At 48.2% G+C, this 18,744-nt stretch overlaps 1 protein-coding gene across 1 annotated transcript in view; it reads left to right on the top strand.

The window, feature by feature from the left end:
- Positions 1-18,744, top strand: part of vat1l (vesicle amine transport 1-like) — a 43,206-nt gene that overhangs the window by 9,142 nt on the left and 15,320 nt on the right. Inside the window, exons 6-8 of the mRNA XM_018752438.2 lie at positions 3,115-3,218; positions 4,273-4,328; positions 5,104-5,298. Coding sequence (XP_018607954.1) covers positions 3,115-3,218; positions 4,273-4,328; positions 5,104-5,298 — 355 coding nt within the window. The remainder of the gene's footprint in view (positions 1-3,114; positions 3,219-4,272; positions 4,329-5,103; positions 5,299-18,744) is intronic.

The following is an 18,744-nucleotide window of genomic DNA, read 5'->3' as shown; positions in this document are numbered from 1 at the left end:
TGCGACGAGGTGGAGGCGCCCAAAAAAATGTCCCCCCCCCCCCCAGCCCTTTCAGTCTGCTGTGATGCTGTTACGCACTTAGCGCATTTTTGCGCTACAGCGCTTTGTTCTCGGTGCGTTCTGAATGCAGCTTGACGACGGCTCTTCGGGAAATGAGCAGCAGAGTTTGGTCAATTTTTTTTTTTTTTTTTCCCCTCTCCACGTTCCGAAAGTAGTTCTATGGTGGTTTAATTGCGCTAACAGCTGGCTGGCTGAGTGTGGGTTTTTTTTTTTTTTTTTTTTTTTTTTGGGTCCAGGTTCAGACCCGATTCTCTTCTGGTGCTCGTCTGGTCCTCGGCATCTCCCTCGAATTGTCCGTCCAGAGCCTCGTGCTCCAGAACTGTGTGTCAGCTGTCCTGATGACCGAGCTAATGAGCGCTCAGGGGGCCCGCCGTGGGGAAGCGGCCTCCGGGCAGAGGCCCCTGTGCGCCGTCGACCCTCCGATAAACTTGACGGCAGACTGAATGTGGTAAAACGGTGTCGGAGCTGAGGACGACTTCCAGCGTGGCTTCGTAATAAAAAAACAGGCCCGTTCTAAAGAAAGGGAGATTAATAAGGCTTTCTTCTGTCAGGCTCCTGCATTCCGGCTGGGATCATGAGCGAAAGTCAAATTAAAACGGTCTTAATTCAGCCCTGGAAGGCGGCAGAGCAGGACCTCGGCATCACAAGGCTTTCTGAGCTGTTTACGAGCGCGGCTGGTGGAATGCAGCAGAGGGGGCGGCGGAGCGTTCGGAAGCACGCTATTGCGACCGGGTCGAAGCGACGTGCTCCCGAGCGTCCCGTCGAACGCCTTTTCCACAGAAATCGGTGCGTAACATGGGGCAGCAGGTGGCGTTATGGTTCGAGTCATCACCATGTGATCAAAGTACCCAGGTTCACATCTCTGCTCCTGCTGTAGTACCTTTGGTCAGGGTACTTTACCCTGAACTGACACAGTACATTTACATGAATTCATTTAGCTGCCGCTTCTCTCCACAATGACTTGCACCGTTAAAGTACTTTTATTACGATTATTTACCCCTCTACACAGCTGGGTAATTCTACTGGAGCAATTCAGAGTAAGTACTTTACTCAAGGGTACTACAGCCAGCCATGGGATTCAAACCTATGACCTTCGGGTCCAAAGGCAGTACGCTACCAGCTGTCCCCACTAGAGCCACCCGTAAAAATTACCCAGTTATTTAATTCGGCAACGCAAGTAACTTGTTGTACAAACCTGACACTGAGTTGCTTATCAGAGGAGTCTGATAAGTTATGTTTAATAATAATAAATAATATCTTCATAAAAACAGCATTATGTTAGTCACGGATCACTTATCCAACACGAGACCGATTAATTAAAACGGACACGTTTGTCTGTCGTGCTCCTGTAGATACTTTACACTAGTAAAAAAGGGGTCACAGACGCAATTTCGAGTGTGTACTTCCACCGTATCAATGCACGTACCCTAGATCCCAGTAAAAAATTACCCAGCTGCACAGAGGGGTAAATCAGTGTAAGTAGTTTATTATACAAACCTCACGCTCTAAGTTGCCTTGAGCAAAGGTGTCAGTTAAGTGCAGGAAATATCATCTAAAATGTCAAAAGACGGTTAAGGAGCTGCCGCCGGCCTGCGTATCGACCGAACGTCGACTCCAGGGGACGGCTCTCCGAACACGGGAGCTGGTTAAATAGTGTGAAAGCTCAGCGCAGGCGACGCACCGCTGAGCACCGACGAACGTTTTTCGCGGAGGAGGGGGGGGGGAATAATAAAAATTGTCAGCGCTCCTCCTTCCAATGAAGGGTTTGACTTCTGCTCAAGTGCGTTTATTCCCCAGTCTATTTATAACGCGTGAGTCACCCTGTTCTTCGCCGTTTCGCGCCGTTTCAAGTAGCCCAGGTCCATCACGTTTATTTATAGACCGCGTCCTATGGTCTCTATACAGCTGCCTTCGTTTACTGTGCCGCCTCGCACCCGGGTCCCTGCATTATTTATGTGTCCATCCGTCATTTATTAATTAGATCAACTATTTGTGTCCAGCCGAGGAAACTCCTGGGTATTTTATTTTAAATGTTTAATGCTCGCATACAAGGCCTGCCGGGCGACATATGGTTTTGCGTACAGAAATGCGTGGGTATTAATGACTCGCTAGCGTTTGTTTCGCTGCCCTGTTTCCCATGATGCACTTCTTCCAGAGTACCTCTGGGATTATTGGTGTACTGATATGCGATTCAAACCGCGATCCGGGCTCGAGTTCTGTTCTTTCCATCTCATCTGCACTTAGGAGGCCTGATTTCTCAATGTTAGTAGAGCGGTTGAAAGAAAAAGGGCCTTTCAAAGTGCCTCCTACCGCTGGCGTCTCCGCTGCGCCGGCACCCCGCTGGGAACGCAACTTGAAAATGGTGAAATATGCAAAATACGCTTTGTGTTGATGTTTTACGGGGTGTTTGCTAGACTAGGAAAATAGGATCTGTGTTATATCACCTAGGGTGGAAGTGATAATGAAAGGCCAGCAGGTGGCGCAGCGGTTAGAGCGCCTGCCTAAAAACACACACATTGAACCGCTTGTCCCATTCGGGGTCGCGGGGAGCCGGAGCCTAACCCGGCAACGCAGGGCGTAAGGCCGGAGGGGGACGGGACGCACCCGGGATGGGACGCCAGTCCGTCGCAAGGCATCCCAAGCGGGACTCGAACCCTAGACCCACCGGAGAGCAGGACCCGGTCCAACCCGCTGCGCCACCGCGCCCCCCTTCTGCCTAAAAACCCGGGCTAGAATCCCCGCTCCTGCTGTAGTACCCCGATCGAGGTACTTACCCTGAACTGGTCCGCTAAAAACGATCCAGCTGCGCGAGCCGCAGTGGAGAAACGCATCGGATAGATACGCCACCGATAAAAATGTAGCGAGGAAGTGCTGATATTTTACAGGAAGAATGGCGGTTAATTGCACCGTTTGGGAATTTTCACTCCGCGAACCGAAGGCGCGCACGGGTAACGGGCAGGCGCTAATTGACGGGGCTCGTGGGAACGGGCCCTGGAGAGCGAAAGGGCCGCGTGGGGTTCCGCGGGGTCTAACGGAATCCCTCCCGTCCTGCAGAATCTCCCCGGACGGCGTGGACGTCGTGCTGGACTGCCTGTGCGGAGAGAACACGGGCAAGGGCCTCGGTCTGCTCAAGCCCCTGGGGACCTACATCCTGTACGGTGCGTGAGGGCCCGGCGCCGCCGACTCACCCGACAGGCCCCCCGAACAAGCTCCCGGCGCATCTCGCTGACGTGTTCCGGATACTTTATGAGAGCGGGAGAAGGGCCGCGTTCGTACCTTTCGCTCCGGCGGCGCCGGCACTCATATTTCTGCCCTGTCATCTGTCACATGGCTTCTCGCCGCTCCGTTAACCCCGTCCGCCTTAAGTCTCATGCAAAGGCAGAGGGGAAAAAATAGTGGTTGAAAAGTGTGGTTCTTCTGCTTTAGTAGTGGGGCCAGCAAGTGGCGTAGTGATTAGAGCTCTGTCTTGGGTCCCAGTCCTGCTCCTGCTGTGGGGCCATTAACCGAGACCCTCGCCCTGAATTACGGCGCGCTGAACTGCTGGTCCGAAGCAGGGTCGTGGGGGGTCTACCCTGGATAAACGCAGTAAAAGTAAACCTGATGTATAAAGGGGTAAATCGTAGTAGCTGCATTATATGAACCTCTCACTGTAAGTGACCTAGGAGAAAAGGGTCAAATAAATAATAATGATCTTTATTTCATATATTACCTTTTAAAAAGCATCTTCTCAAAGCCCTTAGAAGAAAAATATATGTATTACAGAAATGTGCGATAAATATCTATTAAATATGCATAAAATTTACAATAGAAGAGCAACAGGATGAAACGATGAAATAAGAGAACGTGGTGATGATGAAATAATCTACCTTGGGTAAGATAAATGATGAGAAGAAAAGAGTGGAAGGGCAGAGAAAGAAAGGACCACACACCTATGAACGGTTTTGAAAAGCCTGGGGTTGAAGGTGCCCACGGGAGAATCCCCGATAATAACAATGATAATAATCATAATTAATAATAGCATTAATAATGAAACAATAAGTTGCTGATTTTGGAGACGTTAATGATGAGCGCAGAGGCCGCGATGCGGTAGGTCTGTCCACGTCCACGGGCGTCAGCTCTTCTGGCTCCCCAGGCTACGTCGGCGGAGTGCAGCTCCGGCACTCGACCGCACACCGAGACCCCGTCTGATCGACCCCCTTTTTGCGTTTTCAGGTTCATCGAACATGGTGACGGGCGAAACAAAGAGTTTCTTCAGCTTCGCCAAGTCGGTGAGTGCCGCCAGAGCGGTAATCCCCATGTGAGCGATCACAAGTGTCCGGAGAGCCGGGGGGCCTGAGCGTTCCTTCAGAGCCGGGGGCTCCGCCCCGAGTAGCGCTCCGAACGCACCGCAAGCAAGTCTCTCACACACACATTTTCAGAACCGCTTGTCCCCCACGGGGTCGCGGGGAACCGGAGCCAACCTGGTAACACAGGGCGTAGGGCCAGAGGGGGAGGGGACACACCCAGGACGGGACGCCAGTCTATCGCAAGGCATCCCCAGCGGGACTCGAACCCCAGACCCACTGGAGAGCAGGACTGTGGTCCAACCCACTGCGCCACCGCAGCAAGCGAATCATTCGACCCTAATTGCAATAATCCACGTCTGCAGCACGAATGCAAAGAAACGCCCGGCGGATGTTTAAGCGCTGCCGTTGCAGCCCTGTGCTCCTGGACGCCCCTTTAAATCCACACCTCTTATGTAGAAGTGGAACAGCTGGTAGCACTGTGGTTAGAGCTGCTGCCGTTGGACCCAAAGGCTATAGGTTCAATCCCCGCCTCTGGCTGTAGTACCTTGAGCAATGCACTTACCCTAAATTACCCAGCTGTAGAAATGGTTAAATAATTGCAAGCTAGTAACTGTAATCTTAACATTGTAAGTCGCTTTGGAGAAAAGTGTATAAATGTACGTTCAGGTGAGATGGGACCCTGCCGCTCCCCTCTGAGAGAAGCTCTCCAGTGAGGTTTGTGGATCTGGAATGACGCGGCACTTTCTCCCATCCCCAGTGGTGGCAGGTGGAGAAGGTGAACCCCATCAAGCTGTACGAGGAGAACAAAGTCATCGCCGGCTTCTCGCTGCTCAACCTGCTTTTCAAACAAGGTCGCGGCGGCCTGGTGAAGACGGTCGTGCAGAAGCTTCTCTCCCTGTACGAGCAGAAGAAGATCAAGCCACTCGTGGACTCCTTGTGGGCCCTGGAGGAGGTAGGAACTCTGATGGTGGGGAGAGACGGCTCCGTCTCCACGGGAACACCGGGGCCTCGTTCAGGTCGAGCGTGGCTCATTACCTATAAGCACACCCTTGGTCGGTCTTTACCGTGGTGAGCTGTGTTGTGCTCTAACCATCTGCTCCGTGCCCGTTCTCACGTAAGAAAGGGGTCCAGGCTCGCATCTGACAGCAGGCGGTGATGGTGGAGTAATTGTACCTAAGGGACCGCGGTACGCGAAGGGTGCCTCCGCTGGCAGGTAACTGACAGGTGTGATCGCTGTTGCGTTGCCGTGCCAACCTGCGCTTCTGGCACACTGCCGTTTCTCCTCCGTTTTCCCCCGAACTGCAGCACGCCGCTGACGGATGTCGATGCATCGCCGTGGAAACGGGGTGCGGCGTCCACACCTGACGCTGGAGTCTTTACCTGCGCTGCGTTTCCTTTCGGTGCCGTGTGCCAGGTCTCATTCGCACCCCTCCCTTCGGGTGCGTTAGTACCCCGCTGGCTCGTGCCCTGAGCAAGCGAGAGACGTCGAAGGGTGCGAGTGTCGCTCTGTCAGCTCCAGTGTAAAGCAGCGTGTGATCGGTCGGTGTTTTGCATGCCGGCGCTTGCAGATCCTTCGCTTTCGTTGCGCAGATGGCAGTTTGACATCGCAGACTCGACTCTCGTGGAGTTACGCTAACAAGGAGGGAAGTGTTTCCTCCGTGAGTTGTCTGATTCATATACATGATGGAAACACACAACTGCCTTCCTCTCTAATACTGCACTGTTCAGCTGAGCCACTGGGTGGCGTAGTGGTTAGAGCCATTGCCTTGCAGTGCAAGGACCCAGGTTCAGATCCCTGCTCCTGTTGTAGTACCCTTTTACCCTGCTGTATAATTGAGTCATCAGTGTAAGCAACTTATTGTCGAAAGCCACTTACATTTGCTAACTGCTTATCCTGGTCAGGGTCACGGGGGTCCGGAGCCTATCCGGGAATCACCGGGCACAAGGCAGGGAGGGTAAGCCCTGGACGCGACGCCATTCTGTCGCAGGATAGACGCACATGCCCACACGATGGGAAATTTAGCGTCATCAGCCCACCCGACCCGCACGTCTTTGGATTGTGGAAGGAAACCAGAGCACCCGGAGGAGACCTGCAGATATGGGGATAACATGCAAACTCCATCCAGACTGAGCCATGAATCCTGTTCGTTGTCTATTATTCCGATGCTACACTTGGACGGGGCGTAGCTAGGAATTCTAAACCCCTTAAAGAATATTGCTGTGCCCCCTTAAATAAAATAATAAAATAAATGAAAATGCTGTAATTTTTGTGGACCCCTACAGCATCTGTGCAATACAATACAAGATGCAATTGTATTGTAAAGACATATACAATAACCACTTGCAGAGGAGCATGCGTACAAAAAGCATATACCGAGCTGTTTAACAGGTAAATCAATGTACGTAGCTTAACAATGTAAGTCACTGTTCAGAAAGGTGTCAGCGAAATTAATAAATAATAATAAATTATAGTAATTTATAATAACCCAGTGACTATTTCCAGGACATTGATGTGTATTAATTTAGCTCTCGATTCTCCTTGGATTATGTCATCTTTGGCACCTTTTCACTCAGTTTTTCAAACATATTTTTCCTTGGTGTGAAGCTGAACCACTACTGTACCCTCATTGTTCCTCATTTGCGAGGTGGACGCCTGCCGGACCTCCATGGCTTCCCACCTCCTGGCAACAGGACCGGGGGGGGGGCAGGAGCGCTGCAGTCGCTGAGCTGCCCTGTACAGAGATTTTTTGTTCTCCCCAGAAAAGCAAATATAGTGGGCTGTGATTTAATACTCTCGCACCCGTGTCCCGAGACTCCCTTCGCTCCGAGGGACATTGTCGTCGGGCGCTGCGGGTGCACTTTTCGGTGTCACCGGGTTCACTGGTGCGATGGGTCGCTAGCCACCGCAGTCAGGTTTCAGTGCGGGTGAGGTGAATGCGGGGGGGGGGGGGGGGGGTTTCTCAGAAAGCCCGCTGATTCCCATCTCATTTGCATGGTAGCCATGGTTACGACAGCTTGTTTACAGCAAAAGCATAAGACTCATATGAGGGAGTCTAGTAGCCACAGCCAGTCGACTGTAAGAGACATGAATAAAAAATTCCACCAACCCCGAGAGCGGAACACACCACCAAAACGAAATACCTGCTTTAAAAAGAATCCTACAGCATAATTCCCATTAGCACACACTCCTGGCAGGTGGACGTGTTTAATTAAATTCCAGCCTGTGCCAGCGAGGGTCTTGCATAAGTCAAATTTTTTTTTTTTTTTTAACAGGCACTTTCTACACATCGTGCACTTATGGATCTTGGTTACGATTTAAACAGCTTCATGGAAAGGAGTATATGGCGTTTAACAAAAAACAGGTCAGTTGGTGGCGCGGTGGTTCGAGGCGTCGTCTTGTAATCTGAAAACCTGTGTTTCAGTCCAACCTCCTGCTCTAAGACCCTTGGTTAAAGTACTTTCCTTGACCTGACACAGTAAAAATTACTCTGGTATATAAATGGGTAAATCACTTTGTGTACAAACCCAAGTTGCTTGGTATAACGGTGTCACGTAACTGGTTATAATTTTATATACATTTACATATTTAGCTGACACTTTTTTCTCCAAAGCGACTTGTAGTGTTAAGGTTACAATTATTTACCCATTTATACAGCTGGGTAATTTTAACTGGAGCAGTTTAGGGTAAGTACCTTGCTCAAGGGTGCTACAGCCGGAGGTAAGGCTCGAACCTGCAACCTTTGGGTCCAAAGGCAGTAGCTCACAGTATATGGGTCAGCTGGTAGTGTAGTGGTTAGAGCTATATATTATATACTGTATATATGATAATATATAGGTTTCAGATAAATGCTTGATAATAATAAACACAGCCTGTACACTGAGTATCAATATACCTTTTTTAAATACATTTTTCACATTTTATTTGCATTTTGCACCTTTTTACAAAGCTTTACATTTACACGAATTCAGTTGGTTGACACCCTTCTCCAAGGCAATTTACACCGATGATTTCCATCAGTTGAATCAAATCAGCCGTACTAGGGTAAATACCGTGATCAGCAGGAGCGGGGATTCAAAGCAAGATTTTTCTTAGTTCAAGGCGGTCCCTCTAGCCACCACGCCACCTGCCTCCCTCACTTAACGCATCGGATGCATTTAGTGCACCATTTTTTTTTTGTTTTTTTTTTAAATGTAGTGACTGTGCTGACACATCGGTGCCTCGGTAGGGTGTTGTATCGGGCTGGACGTCGTTCCGAAGGTCTCGTTTACTCGAGTCGGCCGGAAACCCTTAAGGTCACGTTGTCAGAGCCTATCGCTTCAAAGCCTTTGATGGTGTTGACAAAGGAGCAAATGTCAATAAGCTTTCCCTTTGCACCGAGGACGGATCATGACCTTTGAAGAAGCAGCCTCATCGAGTAGAAATTGCCCCTCGAGTCGTTGAGCCGACACCTAGCAATTTACCCTGAAAATTCACTTGAACAAAATAACCCGAGATGCGTCTGTTCGTTTTCCGACAGGAAATGGAGACGGTTCTGTTTTCCGGTGACGGGTGGCTACAGGTGCCGAGCAGCTGCCCAACACGTCAGTCTTCTTGTGTGCCGAGTGGTGAGGGGGGCGCCACCTATGCTCTCACGACCAATCCATGGCGTCCTTGGCTGGATGCCACTGACGTTTGTCTCCCTGCTACGTGTCATCACCCGCCCCCCGCAGGAGCATCATAAACCTGAAACAAGCATAGTCACCCCCCCCACTGTCTGAGTCATCCGTACGGCAGCCTTCCTCCGCCTCATTCTCATCCGTTTCTCCTCAACATCACTATGCCATCTGTGGAAAAACAGCGAGGCCCAATAAAATAACTTTTGTCTTTTTCCGGTAAATTCCACAGCTGCGTGGGTCGGGATGAGCACGCCTTGCTGCATGAGCAGCCTCCGGCATGCGCTCCCTGACCTGACTTGAGCCTCGACTCGTGTGCCGGTCCGGTGGGAGTGAAGCGAGGGTGCTGTTGATGGGACAGACCAAACGCCCACCGGTTGGCAAGTCAAATGGTTCTGTAACCGCGGTAACAGATAAACAGTCCAAAGGACAGGGAGGGAGGGATCATCATCATCATCATAATGGGCTGCTGGAGATAACACAAATGGTCTGTGCGATGTTTGCACTCTGCTGAGTCCTCCCTCCCCCAGCGTGACTCCAAAACAGCGATGCGGATGTTCGGTGAACCAGCGGGCTTGTAATCATACACCGCCATTTAATGCTGATGCGGTGGACCCCCTTGAAGTTGAAGCGCACAATCAGGAGCATCGAGCTTTTCTGCGCCGGCCCTTTAAGTGGATTAACTACATGTCCCAAGATCCATTTACTGATGCCGATTTCCTGTGATTCAGAAAGGACATCAAACGAGAAATGTAGGAAAGCGTCCCACTCGAAGTGAGGTTCCGTATCTGGTCCGGCGATGTAGGCGCCGGTGATTCTGGGCACCGCGGTCCGTTGTCGGTGTGCTGCTTTGAAGGCTCGCTTTGAAGCTCTGGACCCCAGCTGAAGTCGGGACTTTCAGTGGACAGCTTTGAGGAACCTGGTCTGCACATGAAACGCTCAGCGGCCCCCAAACGCTCTAGGTTTACGGTACTGCGTGGCGGTGGCTGAGGAACCTGGACGCTGGAGTTTCCAACCCATGACAGTATGTCAATAATACCTGGAGGACAGTCGCTGACCGCAGTGATGGGTTGTGTTAACAGCAGTACTATGGTAAAGGTCACCGACTGATGAGGGGTGGTGCGCGGTGCTCGCTGGCTTTGTCCTCAAAGCAAACTGAGGTGGAACACAAAGATTGAACCTTTTTGACTTGACTTATAGGCAGGGATTCATGATTACCTTTACTTTATGTCCAAGCACATAGTAACCGCACTGATTTAGGGTTAGGGCACAAAAATGGGGCGTCTTATAAGATTCGAACCTGCAGCCTCAGCCACTGCTCCTCCTGTTTAGTCCTCTTCGGTTCAGACCTTCATCTTCTTTTTTTTCCTAACTTTATCTCGCGGACACCTGTTGTCAAAAGTGAGTTAGATAAAGGCGTTACCTAATCTTTCACTATGATTTACCCATTTATACAGCAGGGTATTTTACTGTACATGTGGGTTAAGTACATTGATCACGATCACAAGAGGAGCCACATCTGAACCAACAACCTTCAGAGTACAAGGCAGCAGCTCTAGCTTCTATGCCACCTGCTGCCTCACCAGGCCATTGACCTTCCCAACTAATGTGGTTGAACGCCACCTGCAAACTAGATGGCTTTTCTTGAGTCGGTTCACATTTAATCCCATTTGAGCTGAATTATGGCAGTTTTAATTATTGCAGGGTTATTATATTTACTTTAAATGTACAGCAGTCGAGGGAATTTAGCTCATTAAATAGAGGCGTTATGTCTCTTCCAACTGGGGCTAATGGCCCATTTATCTTTACGATTAAAAAAGTGTCTTTAAAAGCCTGGGAAAAAATGAATATGTGAGAAAGGAAATGAGAAAGAATGAATAAAAATGATAATATAACTGGGAGAAATATGTTCGAGGGTTATTTTTCCCCCGCTTTGCTTCTGACCTTTCCAAAATAAATACAGATATCTGCATTCCTTGTTACTAGGGCAACGCAACTCTTTGAAGAAAAGTGGCCAAGCTGTTATCATATTAGTTTTTAGACCGGTTCACTTGCAACATCTTGTTTCACATGGTGAGGGGTTCTGCTTATGGGTTTTTTTTTTTTTTTTTTAAAATATTTAAATTATTATTCCTTAATGTTAATCCTCTTTTTTTTTTTTTATTTAATATTAATTTTATTTTTTCTCTAGCTATCTATCTTCCGTTTTATTAACATTATTTCCATGTTTAGGAAAGCACAGCAGTAAAAGGGTGGAAGGGAACTGTGCCCTGCTAACCTGGGGTGGTGTTACTCTACTGTTTGACTGTTTATCGCGGTACTTCATTTCAGGCCGATGTAAAAACCGCGTCGCCCATTCAGCCCTGCTTTATATATAATCTCCATCCTCGCAGGACTCGCGTTGGCCAGTTTATTATTTCCATCCGGAGCCGCTGGTCCCCCCCGTGGGCTATTAGATGAAGTCACGGTGTTGCGTTCGCCGAGAAACACTTTCAAATTATCCACGGTCATGTTGCACAGAAAGCTCTGGCAGCACACGTTTCCATTTGTAAGCAAAGAGCTTCGCCGAACAGGTCCGCGGGTGGTGCGGGAACGGCTCGATGAGCCGAGTGAGCCGCTCGGCCAGTATGGCACGAGTTCGTTTCCAACCGGTTACTTACAAGTGATGCTCGCAGATGGTCCTTAACCCTTACTCCTAGTCCTTACTCCTAACCATATCCCATTACTCTTCACCCTAACTCTAACCCATAGGCCTTACTCCTAACTCCTAACCATAACCGTAACCCATTACTCCTCACCCTTACTCCTAGCTCCTTACTCCTACACTGATGATACCCAGCTCTTCCTTTCCTTTCCACCTGGAGTATCAGACATTTCCGCACGCATTGCTGCCTGCCTGCCTGTCGGACATCTCTGCTTGGATTTCTGATCATCACCTACGACTCAACCTCTCCAAAATGAGATTCTTCACCTCCCAGCTGGCCTGTCTTCCTGTCACAATCTCTCTGTCAAACTGGACAACTCGTTCATTTTGCCTACCTCCTCGGCTAAGAGTCTAGGAGTGACGATCGACTCAAGTCTGTCTTTCTCTCAGCACATCGAAGCCACAACCCGAGTCTGCAGATATGTTCTACATAATATCCGCAGGATCCGTCCCTACCTCACAACTGACTGCGCCCAACTACTTGTCCAGACCATGGTGATATCCCGTTTGGACTACTGCAACGCTCTCTTATGCGGCCTTCCCGCTACTGCCATCAAACCTCTACAACTGATACAGAACGTTGCTGCCCGAGTCATGATTGACTTGTCAAAGTGTTCCCATGTATCTCCCCTACTCGCTTCTCTGCATTGGCTTCCTATAGCTGCCCGGATCAAATTTAAGACCCTGGTTATTGTCTACAAATGCATCAGTAGAACTCCCAGCTATTTTCAGGTCTTGATCAACCGCTACACCCCAGCTAGACCCCTTCACTTGTCTACTTCTGCTCGCTTGGTGGTCCCGCGCACAAAAAGTGAAGCGTGAAGGTCCTCAGCTCTGGCTCATTGTGGTGGAACGCCCTCCCCCCTCTCACTCAGAACTGCTGATTCTTTGTCCACGTTTGAAAAGGGTCTTACAACTAATCTCATCCAGACTCACTTTGCCCATCATCTCTTAAGTTAATGTAAGGTGTTAATACTCATGCACCATAACTGTAAGATCAAGCCCAGCTCAACCTTTACACAGCTACTCTTGTAATGTAATGTAAACGTTTGTGTATCTCCAAAAAAAAAAAAAGAAAAAATTAGTAGGTCGGTGATCAGGAATCGTCGATATTCTGAGTTTTATGCAGCTACTTGTGTGATGAACATTGGTTCATCTGGTGGAAAGAAACAAACTACTTAAGAATCACACGTCTGCAACTATGTCTCTCTTTCTCCTAATATAATGTACACATTGTATTTTCTATGAGATGTACGTCGCTTTGGAGAAAAGCTTCTGCTAAATGAATGAATGTAAATGCAACCGTAACCCATTACGCCTCAGCATAACCCTAACCCGTAACCCTAACCTTGCCAAGGATTCTTCTCCACTGCACCACTGCCCAAAGTAGATGTGAGAGTGACCCAGCAACAGGGATGTGTTCACGCACGAAGCTAAGAGCCAGAACTCCACCCTGGGGTACGGAACCCAAACCCACACCAACACAGCACAAGGGTTGCTGTGGGGCACAAGAGCATCGCCGAACCTTTTCAGTGTCTTTATGCCAAACCCTGTAAAAATGAACAGCGGCATATGACTGCTGTCTTGACAGGTGACTGACGCCACAGAGATTTTCTAAAAGCAACTGAAGAAAATCTACCATTTTTATAAAATACAATATTTTTCTAGTTGATGCTTTCCTCTAGAAATAACTGACAATGTTGTTCTCTAAGCTTCTTGCAATTATTTATCCTTGTATGTAGATAAGCAGCCTTTATTATGGTTTACCCATTTAAGCAGCAATGTAATTTTTATTAATTTTTACTCTCTCTGCTCAGGGTAAGTACTGCGATCAAGGCTACGATAGCTGGAAGTGGGATTCGAACCCAGGTCCTTCGGTCAAAAGGTGAAAGCTTGAATTGCTTCGCCACCTGCTTCTCCGGCTCTCTCCTCTACTTAAGTAAGGTGGTTCTGGTTGGTTTTTATATGTCTGTATGAGTCAGTTTACACGTATATGAAAGAATACAGAATATGTGGCAAGAAGCTCTTTAATGTACATTTCAGGGCCAGTTCACGGTCCTCCGTGGCCTCTTTGTAACACTTGCCCTTTCAGACAGATTTCTTTAATGAACAAAACGTCGTCTTAGTGTTCTGTCCGCTACGTGCGTTGACCCACACAAGGCTGCGTCCTCGTCTTTGCGCGTAGGGCACTTGCGCAAACCCTGAACACCCCCTTGACCCGAACGCTTGTACCTCTGATTCCTAGTCGTCCCTCATGGGGCGCTGAGCATCGACAGGACCATTAGTGTGAATCTTCAAATAAAGTCTGGTTTTCCACGGTTACAGACCGTCATCTAACATTGACATACCGATGGCCTACACTGATTACGACGAAGCACGCAGGATGTTGGTCTTTCATGAAGGACCTTCCGTCTTCCGTACGTTATCAATAGCTGCTTGTCTAGTGCAGGGTCAAGGGGGTCTGGGGTCTATCCTGGAAGCACAGGGTGTGAGGCAGGGTGCACCGTGGGTAGGGCACCAGTCCATCACAGGGCAATAACACGCACACATGCACTTTGGGCATTTTCGAGTTACCGATTTGCCTGAAACACTTGTCTTTGAACTGTGGGAGGAAACCAGAGCACCTGGAGGGAACATAAACAAACGCTGAGACAGCGTGCAAACTCTAAACAGACCGAGCTGGATTTGAACCCGCATGCAAACCTAGAGCCCAGGAGATGTGAGGTACCAACACGCTCTGCTGTGTCACCTTACCACCCATTTTGTGCAGGAAATGGGACTTGAGTAGCTTTTCTCAATAGGAAAATGCAGCTCGCTCGCTGTTTTCAAAGCCGTCCGCTGCCAGGCGGGTTTCATCAGGCTTATCTGGAAGGCGTAGGTGAGCAGCTGAGCGGGAGCTGTCAACAGTACCCAGCGCGGTCGCGACGCCGCTCTGTCATGGGGGAACACGCTCAGGCTGCTAATATAGCCCAGCTCTGAGTTTCGGGACGTTTGTAAGAAGGAGTCCATCAAAAGTCAAGCGAACGCTGTTTAAAATGCGGCGACGCGCAGCATTTCAATACCTGGAGGCTCCTCGGCCAGCTTTTCAGCAGCGGGAACGGAGCAGGATGGAACGAAATTAAGGAACGTGCCGCGATAACCGGTGTTTTTTTAAAGGTCATGTGCGATAAAGGCGATGGATTTGATCACAGGAGTAATTGATGTGGACAAAGTGAGGAATTAGGAGGAAGCAGTGTGTAGACTCGGGGGATAATAACGGCCGATTATCAGTCTGACTCCTGTCCTGCCGCGCTATTATACAGTATCTCGGCCCTTCCTAATTGAATTTCCCCGGGATGTGCATGTCTGCACGTCTCGGCCTTATTCTCTGCCGTTTATTATGGGAAAGCGTTCTGCCCACATGACTGCTCAGAGTTGCTGAGGGGAGCTGCCTGTTTCCTGGGGGAGGGGCATAGCGAGAAGCGCTGCTGTCTCACAGCGCCCGGGTGGTGCGAGAGAACGTGGGTTCGATCCCCGCTCGGTCTGTGGGGAGTTCGCATGTTCTCCCTGTGTCTGTGTGGCTTTTCTCGGGGTGCTCTAGTTTCCTCCCACACTCCAAAGATATGCTGTTCAGGTTAACCCATAGTGTGTGAGTGACAGAGAGAGTGTGTGTGTGTTCCACTGATATATGGATGAGTGACCCAGTGTAAGTAGTGTATCTAGCAGTGTAAGTCACCGTGGTGAATAACGTGTGTGGGCTGATAACACTACGTAGTATCCATTGTAAGTCATTTTGGAGAAAAGCATCTGCTAAGTGAATAAATGTAATGTAAATGGGGTAGGTTGTAGAGGTACACCTCCACGGTCAAACAGGTGGTTCAGGGCAAACTGTGCTCAAGAAGTGTTTTTTTTTTTTTTTATAAATAAATGGATAAGAACAGTTGGTAAATTGGTGTTTTTTGAGCTGTCAAGTTATTATCCTTCTTATAATCCATTCACATTAATTTATTTTTTTTGGAACTTTTCTCCTGGGCAGCTAACGCTGATTTAACCATTTACGAAGTTGACTGGTTTTAGATGCCGTGATTTTGCCTACGTGCTTCGGTCAAAGGTACTACAGCAGGAGATGGGATTTGGGCCCGATGCCCATTGAGTCGAAAGGCAGCACTTCGAACCGCTACACACCTTTTGGACCTTTCTGCAAAGTGCCAAGCAGTGTGACGTTAATACACATACAGTGTGACTTGCAGTGATTTTATTCATTTATGTAGCAGGGTAATTTTACAGTATCACTTCTGGGTGATCTAGGGTACTGGGATCACGTGCAGGGATTTGAACCTGGGGATTTTTTTTTTTTTTTTTTTAAAAAAAAAAAAAAAAACAAAGTGCTGCCCTCATATTTCTGTGTACCTCTGGAGCATTTCTTAAGTGATCAGTGTCCCTACACCTTCCCCCACCCGTAAGTTTGGTCGCAACCAGGAAAACTCCAGGACCCGCTGAGCTTGTTATTACGATTCGTTAGACTGCATCGCGTCTGGAGGTACCTCTCAACCTTGGACACTTTCCAGAGCTTATACATTCCCTACTGAATTATTTGACTAATAAGTCACATTCCAGGGGACGTGGAATGGATATTCTCCCTTTTTTTATAGAGGATTTTGACTTTGAAGTTATCTGCTCTCGACGGAGCCGTTCAGAGCAAACCTGGGATAATTTATCATCCAAAGACAGAACAAAAAAAAAAACTTTAGGTATGTGATGTTACCATTGCAAGATTATTTGTAATTATTGCATAATTACTATTAAATTTTGTACTGTCCTACGTGGATTAAACTAATATTTTTCCATTGCCATCTTTTTAATTTCGCAGACTTCCATTTACGTTTTTTCGTTAAGCATTACCGTTAAGAATATTGTTCCTAGCTGTGAAGTTACTTTTATAGTGTTTTTACAGTGATTTACCTGTTTATGGGGGGGGGTTACTGTATTAATTCAGAGTAAGTGCCTCGATCAGGAACGTTATATCAGGAGATGTGATTGAAACCCAGGGTCATAGAACTGGTAGGCAGCAGCTGTAACCATTACATTACTCACAGCCCATGAATGCACAAGTGATTATAGTTTCAGTATGAATATTAATAATGCCACTGAGGTACAGTAACTGTTACGGTAATCTGGAAGGAGGTGATGTTAGTGTAGCAGCCTTACCTGTTACCTTTAATTATGAAGGGTACAGGTTCCAATCCCACCTACTGCTATAATACCTGTGAGCCAGTTCTTACATTGAGTTGCTCTAGTAAAATTTACCCAGCCGTATAAGTGGGTGAATAAGTGTAGGTCGCTTAACGTTGTAACCATCAGCCGAACGATTAAATTTAAATGTTAAAACCAAACATTTGGCATAAAATCAAGACAGCGGTCAGTTTATGCGGGGCAGCTGGTGGTGACATAGTCGGTGAAACCGTTGCCTTTGGACCCAAAGGTCACAGGTTTGATCCCCACCTCCAGCCCTAGTACCCTTGAGCAATGTACTTACACTAAATGGCTCTGGTAAAAATTACCCAGCTGTAGAAATGGGTGAATGATTGTAGATACTGTAATGTTGTATGTCTCTCAAGTGTCTGCTAACTGAATCAGTGTAATCCCGGTACAGTACACCACTGTTCAGGTTCTGATCTGAAGGTCATATATATAGTGCATGTCATCGATCAGATTATTAATCTGGGTCAGTGGTGGTTACTGGGTCTCTCTGAACATCTGCGCGACGCGTTTGGATTTTCAAAACTCTACAATCCTGCCAGAATGCCGTGTCTGGCAGCAGGTTTTCCGCGCGGAGCAGCGCTCCCCCTGGGAGTTATTAGCGGGGATGTGACACATACTAATAAAGGCGATCTCTTCATCTGCTGCCTTGTCACACTGACAGGTACCTGATGCCAAAGGAGATTCTGATTAAAAAAACAAATGCAGCGCTTACTTTGCCATTCAAAAAAAAAAAAAAAAAAAAAAAAATCCATGTCAGAAGGCATGAGTAAAATTATTTTTCACACCAGAAGAGTATTTCGATCTGGTCATTTTTTTTTAGATCCCTCATGTTTTAATTATTATTTTAACGATTGTATTCTCGTACATAGCTCGCAGTAGAAGGAAGTGGCGAAGCACGTGACGTGTTTGACATTAAAACCGTTGTAAATAAAATATCCAGCTATACGAAATATAGCCTGGAAACGTGGAAAGGGTGGTGTGTGAGGACACCACGCGTCGTCCTGTGTAGGACAGGTGTTGCTCCTTTCGTGCTCTGTGGCGGATGAAGGAAGAGCTGCGTGCCAACGAACGGCTGGCGCTGCTGGGAAACCATGCGAGGAGGGCAGGGTCAGCCTAGCCTGACGGCAAGGTCTGGTGGTCACGGGTTTTAGAGGGTGCTGCCCCTGGCCAGTGTGCAAAATCATGAGGGAACTCCTAACATGTGACCTCGGCTGAAAGTATTTTTGTAAATGGAGGCATTTCATTTACGAAGTATGCGGTATGTTTGGCCGAAAAGCTAAAGCTTGATGGTCCCAGTCATGTGGTGGCATGGTTGCACAGTGAGTAGCCTTGCTGTCTCACAGTGCCTAAGTGGTGCGAGAGGACGTGGGGTCGATCCTCGCTGAGTCTGTGTGGAGTTTACATGTTCTCCCTGTGTGTGCATAATGTCCCCTGAGTGCTCTGGTTTCCTCCCACACTCCAAAAACATGCTGTTTAGGTTCCCCCTTAGTGTATGAGTGACAGAGACAGTGTGTTCCACTGATGTATGGATGAGTGACCCATTGTAAGTAGTGTATCTAGCAGTGTAAGTCACCTTGGTGAATAAGGTATGTGGGTTGATAGTACTACATAGAGTTCATTGGAAGTCAGTTTGGAGAAAACACACACATTGTCTGAAACCACTTGTCCCAAGAGGGGTTGTGGTGAGCTGGAGCCTAACCTGGCCATGTCAGAGGGCATGAGTAAAATTATTTAGGCTGGAGGGGGAGGGGACACACCTAGGATGGAATGCCAGTCCATCACAAGGCACCCCAAGCAGGA

This window comes from Scleropages formosus, chromosome 11 (assembly GCF_900964775.1).
Source record: "Scleropages formosus chromosome 11, fSclFor1.1, whole genome shotgun sequence".
In the NCBI taxonomy this organism is placed as follows: Eukaryota; Metazoa; Chordata; class Actinopteri; order Osteoglossiformes; family Osteoglossidae; genus Scleropages; species Scleropages formosus.
This window is presented reverse-complemented; position numbering and strand designations above follow the sequence as displayed.